This window comes from Wyeomyia smithii, chromosome 3 (genome assembly GCF_029784165.1).
Source record: "Wyeomyia smithii strain HCP4-BCI-WySm-NY-G18 chromosome 3, ASM2978416v1, whole genome shotgun sequence".
NCBI lineage: Eukaryota > Metazoa > Arthropoda > Insecta > Diptera > Culicidae > Wyeomyia > Wyeomyia smithii.
The window spans coordinates 124102177-124108487 of NC_073696.1; the positions used below are offsets into that span (position 1 = coordinate 124102177).

Consider the following 6311-nt stretch of genomic DNA (forward strand, 5'->3'; position numbering starts at 1 on the left):
CACTATAATTTGTTCCATTGTAAATATCATAAATTGACTTTTTATGGAACAAAAGTATCAAAAACATTAAATCCATCAATCTGAGAAGAAAACATATCAATATTGGAAGCGAATCGTATTTTATTGAATTAAACATTTCATTTTTTCTATCGCTGTTTTCCGTGTTTTCCCCGTTCGATGATTTCGCATATGGGACTGATATGCGTTTCACGGCAGTACATATCTGTCAAATCGCACCTTCGTCGTCTCGATTGCATTGAAACTTGAACACTTTCTGTTTTGGCAACTAAAATTATCATAATAGATTTACAAGATTTAGCATGTCTAGTACATCGCAGAAACACAGGAATTTCGTAGCCGAACCTATGGGAGACAAACCTGTTACTGATTTGGCTGGCGTTGGCGATGTTCTCGGAAAGCGACTGGATGCAGCTGGGTTCGACAAGGTAACATTTTTTTGGCCCTTAAAGCAATACAACATTTCTCCTTTTCTTGTACCCTAGGCTCAAACAGTACTTGGTCAATATCTAGTTTTAAAAAAAGATGCAGAACTCTTTAAAGATTGGATGAAAGACACTTGCCAAGCAAATTCTAAACAAGCAGCAGACTGTTATCAATGTTTAAACGATTGGTGCGAAGAATTTTTGTAAACAACTAAGTGCTTGCCATGCTTATTGCTTCTAGTTTTTTTTTTTCTTTAATTTGTTGGATTATACATAGGCTGTTAACTGACTGAATATTTTGTGCTCGCAGTATTGTGTTATAAGCGAGAGATTTTTATTCTAAGAAAGTAGGATGCGTCATAACAAATAAATATGCATATATTTAAATAAATTGTTTAATTTTTTTTGCATATCTCGTAGCAGATATGTTCCTGGTTATTTATTGCACGAACACGACAACGTAAACATTTCGGCATTAACTTCGAAATCTAAACTAATCATTACTATGTACCATAGGTTAACCCAAGTAAAAGCTGAATTTAAAATAAAATCAATAAATACGTTTTAAACACGTAGTGTTGTTCACAAAATAAAAACTTAAGTAAAGTTTGAATCCTGTTAATATATATTTCATAATATTTTTATTCTCATATTCTTATATGCTGTGTTAAATGGTAAAATCAAGCTACACAAATTAAAACAAATTGTGAATGTGTCATAAAATACAGAATACAGCAAAGCTAGCGAATTACAAAAATTCCTCGCACCAATCGTTCAAACATTGATAGCAATCCGCTGCTTGTTTGGAATTTGCTTGACATGTATCCTTCATCCAATCCTTAAATAGTTCGGCATCTTTCTTCAACAGTAAATACTGACCAAGTACTGTATATGCCTGCAAACAGAACGCAAGGTAAATAATGTGGGTGAAATTTTTGATTTGTTTACCTTGTCGAAGCCAGCTGCGTCTAATCGTTTACCAAGGACATCTCCGACGCCTGCTAGTTCCGTTACCGGTTTATCACCCATCGGCTCAGCGACGAAATTTCTGTGTTTTTGCGATGTGCTCGACATTTTTTGACAATTATGGTACTTTATCAGAATCCAATGAATACACCAAACCTCGAATGACTAAATTGCGACAAATTATAACGTATTCTCCTGTTCAGACGTGAAAAAAAAGCGGCTTGTATTTTAATGCTTTACTTCGTCAAAATGCTCTGTGACACTGTGACACTAATGACAGTTAAGTTAACATTGCTAGCGTTAGCGTTAGAGATGCCAAATGAAATATGAGAAACTACTCGAAAACAGAAATATGTCAACTCGAATTCGGGTTATTCGCATTGAAAGAGATTTTGAATATGATTGTGAACACTCATATGCAATTGTCAAAATGTGCGTGATGACAAAAGCAAAAATATTTCCTTCCTTTTTTTTCGCATGCAAAAACCAAACAAATATCAGCAACACCGTCAACGCGAATAAGGCAATCCACGACCCAAGTATAAATGACAGTTCTAGAAGGTGTGTTATTCACGTCGATGCATTAGTATTAGCACAGATAACAGACATCTAAGCTAATTTTGATTCATGTGTAAAAAGACGCAACGGTTTTTTAGCATGTCGCAATACGCAGTATGGTGGCGCTAAAAACACTTAATGGTCAATGATTCGATAAAATCGATAGTTTTCCTGCTCTCATCGATATTATTGCAATAAGAAGCGTTGGCGTTTTTCAATGTAGAAATTTTGAGCAATCGTAATTTATACATAATCGACAATTTTGTTCAATCCCAGTTTATATTTGCGATAAATTTGTTTGTTTTATGTGTTGCTATGAAAAAAAAATACACAAACCTCACAAAATAGTGTTGTATCGTTGCAAAAACAACGACTCTACTATTTGTGAGAACTTTCATGCGTCTGGCTGCTTTGACTATAATCCAGCGCTGCCATCACTAAAGTGGTCCAAGTCGCAAGTTGCAGAAAGATGTCGTTAGCATTCCAAACGAGTAAGAATTTGAAATTATACACACGATTTCTGGGGTTTTTTGTTCTACCTTGGATATCTGTTATCTGTGGTATTAGTGAGCATTATGAACTTTTTTCACTTTTGTATGAAATTTAAAATGATTATGCATTCTAAACTAAACTCATAAAACATACTTTCCTGAAAAGTCATAGAAATGATGTTGAAACCTGTTTTATTTGTGAGAAAGACACAAACATGCTGGGGTTTAGGTAAAATATGCTGTTTTTCATAATTTTGCCGGTAACCTTTTTGAACTTTTCGTTTTTCTCTTGTACTCTAATAGCGCTTACAAATAGAGCAGCTTATGTTTCATAGAATCACAAAAGTTATGAGCTATGACAATGACTAAGATTATGCTCCAACTATTAGAAATATAGCATTTTTATATGATTTAATTCGACATATTGTTGCAATTTTTCACACTAAATCTCAAATAATATTAATTTCTAGTGTGTTTCAACTGGAGGTTCACTCTCCAACCAGAAAAATCAAATATAAAACAATATAAAACGAGAAATTCCCAAAACTGTTCCGATTTTCATACAAAACGAGAAAATGTTCATAACGTGGTTTGTTTGTGTGCGTGGGTAGACAAGAATGTAGCATACCTTCTAGAACTGTCATTTATACTTGGATCCACGACAAGGCGGTACATACAGGTGAGAAAGAAGAAAACATTTGTCCAGGGATACCAGATGTGCAGATTTGTCTGCAAAACGCAGATTTTTAGAGTCCGTGTGCAGATTTTTATTGATTTGCAGATATTCACAGATTTTCCATAGTCTCTGCAGATTTTTGTCAGAGTCTCCTTTTATTTGCGCAGTTTTTCTCAAAATATGTGCAGATTTTTACAGACTTTTACCAGCGCGAGCCAATTTTTTTCGAATCACGAATAGATTTTTTTCAGATTTCAAGCAGATTTTTCCGGTTTTTCGAGCAGTTGCAGACATTTTTCAAAAACATCTGGCATCTCTGCATTTGTCTGTATTAAAAGCAAGAGGCAAAATACACGTGTATTTGGATTGTTTTGTAAATTTGGATCAACGAGCAAATACAATTTCAAACGGTATTCCGAATTGTTCAATGGCGCAGAAAGGCTTTTTGAAAACTTGTGAAACAATCTTTTAAAACTCTACCAAACGAAGATCAAGGAGATGGCGGCCCTATCTAAACTCTATATAGGTTTGATGGTCGGCAACATATCGGGGCTGTATTTAAAACGAAGTGCCGAGGCAGATACCCAGTAAAATAACAGGAGGGTTTTGTGCAAAGCCACGGCCGCAAAGTTGAAGTAGAATACTTTAACAAGAAAATTTTTCTAGTAAATAAACATTGACTAATCAATCGAATTTTACGCTTCAACAAGGATTGACCATTTTCGATAATATAGTAAGTTGCTTGTCATGGTTGGGGCTTGACAATTTTTAAATTTTGAGATGAAATTTTTTCGGATGTCGTGCTCATGACTGAAGGAAAAGATAATTCAGTACGTTCTAAGACACAGAAAAAAAGGAAAATTTATAACTTTTACAAATTTAAAAATGTAAATCAACTCAAGAGAAAACATTAACGCTTTAATCATCAGGTTTTTATTTCATCCTGAAAAGGAAAATTTGTTGTTCAATTTAGTATCGGATAAGATGCCGATTACATCTTTGCGTTATCACTGACAGTGCGAATAAAGTATTCCTTGTGATAAAATAAACAGTGAAAAGCTGATTTAACACTCCAAACTAGACGGCTCACGTGTTGTCAAAAAGAGTCAACTTTTCATTGAATGCATTTAATAGTGCCCACTATCACACAGAGACTGCATTTCACTAAAGTGCCTCACTGCATCAGCCGCTATCATTGTTGAGATCCGCTGCAACTAGTTCGCTATTCATAGCCTAGCATTGGGCGATACGATAGAGAGTATCGATACTTCAGTATCGATACCCAAAGAGCCAAAGGTATCGAGATACTCGAAATATCGGCCAAAAAGTATCGATACCAGAAGTATCGATACAATAGCTAAGAACATTTTTTGAATTTTTGTAAACACAAGGTAAATAATGAGGACTTATTCGTTGTTTTTCTGGTATCTATCCGCATTCTCTAGAGCAGCATGAATCAAATGACTTCACAAACAAATACATACAGGTAATGCAGAAATTCTGAGCTTTGGCAAAAAATTAATTAAACAACTCAAATCTTCAAGATTTGTATTCACTGGCCTAATGGGCTGTAAAGCTCCCGTCATATTTGTATAAATTATTGACACACTTCCGTATAAATTGATGAGAAAGTTGATGACACAAAAAAGTTAGATATGTCAGCGAAAATAAGATAGTGAAGTCTACCGCTGAATGTTTCTTACTAATCAATATTGCAATTTTATTTTTCACTTGTTTAAACTTGTGTCGACGGAAAGCATGCGTTAGTTTCCGCTTGTCAATATTCGATCTGAACAATGTAACCAGAAAACTTATATTTGTTTTTGTAATACAAATCTTTTTACTTTTGTCCTGTGTCAAAATGTCATACGGTCATATGCCGTCTAAGAGAGAGAGAGAGAGAGAGAGAGAGAGAGAGAGAGAGAGAGAGAGATAGACGATGAAATAATCACCAATTTGGCAACTGGGTTTTACATGTCAAAGGTGCCAGATCTCTTCTCAAAACGCAAAGTTGAATGACTTTTCATTTGATTCGTATAACCGGTGGTGACGATGAAAGTACTGGGGAGTAATAAAGTGCATCGCAAAAACCGTTAAGGTGTTTAATTCTATGTTTATGTTTAATTTTAAATGCTTTCACCAAAACAATAGATAATTACTTTGTTAGCTATAAAAGACTTGTCAACCTTCGGCTAAAAATCACTGTGATAATGCAATTTTGAAACATTCTTATTAATTGTCTAGCAATAGACCTCTCCAATCGTGCATGTATTGGTGCACTTTACACCGCGTGAGTCGGATGGAAAACGACGCAATCAAAGTGCTGTCAAAATACTTGCATTGATTGCGAAATTTTTATTTACTTTCGCTGACTTGAAAGTTACTTTATTCCTACGCGGATTGTGTGACTTGTTTATGGATAGTATCTTACAAAATGAATATTTAATTTACAGTACCGAGTAACCAAAGCTAAGCAAATTGAAAAATATATAGACTATATTTTTCGATTTACTTAACCCCGGTGAAGGAAAGCAAGAATCATTCATGAGGCAAACACAACAATATTGCACGCTTAGCCTTGAGGCTAATAGCGGTCTCGATCAACGAGATTAGTTGAGAGAATTCGTTATCGATATTGTTTTTGGCACATTTTGCATGTGTAAGATAAGTACAACGATACCCCGTGATCCAGTGCTGAGTCGAGAAAATTTCCAGCTCGAAAAGTTCTTCGACTCGATTGGGAATCGAACCCGATATCACAACCGTGTGGGAGAGCAAGCCGACCGACATCGGTAACCACAGAGCCACGGGGACCATAAGGCAAACAACCCGAATTAAGTGTTTGTGACTAAGTTGTCAGAAAGCTCTATAGGACAAGAAAAACGTATGGCAATAAACATGTTCTATATTGTATATATTGTATATTGTTGTTATCTTTCTTTTTCGTTTGGCTCACAACATTCTCTCTGTCTATTTCTCCATCTAAGTTTTGCTAGTGCAAATAGACTTGTGCGATTTCTATACTGACAGTGGCAGCTTTTTAGTGGTTCCAGCTTCCAGCTCGTATCAACTAGCTGGCATCTCTATCTTATTTGCTTTGCTTCATCGCAGCTGACATCGCAGCGGATCCACGATGTGTGGGCCCCACTGACACTGACAGACAGCATAACATAGCGT

The 6311-nt window shown here is 35.5% G+C and overlaps 2 protein-coding genes across 2 annotated transcripts; one reads left to right on the forward strand and one right to left on the reverse strand.

Annotated features, from left to right (window-relative positions):
• The first annotated feature begins 219 nt into the window (after positions 1 to 219).
• Positions 220 to 927, forward strand: LOC129730072 (barrier-to-autointegration factor-like). Its single transcript, XM_055689094.1, has 2 exons — positions 220 to 446; positions 504 to 927. Exons 1-2 carry the CDS (start codon positions 321 to 323, stop codon positions 648 to 650), a joined length of 273 nt encoding a protein of 90 aa, XP_055545069.1. The 5' UTR covers positions 220 to 320; the 3' UTR covers positions 651 to 927.
• Positions 928 to 1050: 123 nt separating this feature from the next.
• On the reverse strand, positions 1051 to 1696 carry LOC129729975 (barrier-to-autointegration factor-like). Its single transcript, XM_055688910.1, has 2 exons — positions 1392 to 1696; positions 1051 to 1338 (listed from the first exon to the last, which is right to left on the reverse strand). The coding sequence occupies exons 1-2, from the start codon at positions 1515 to 1517 to the stop codon at positions 1192 to 1194; spliced, it is 273 nt and encodes a 90-aa protein (XP_055544885.1). The 5' UTR covers positions 1518 to 1696; the 3' UTR covers positions 1051 to 1191.
• Between the last annotated feature and the right edge of the window lie 4615 nt (positions 1697 to 6311).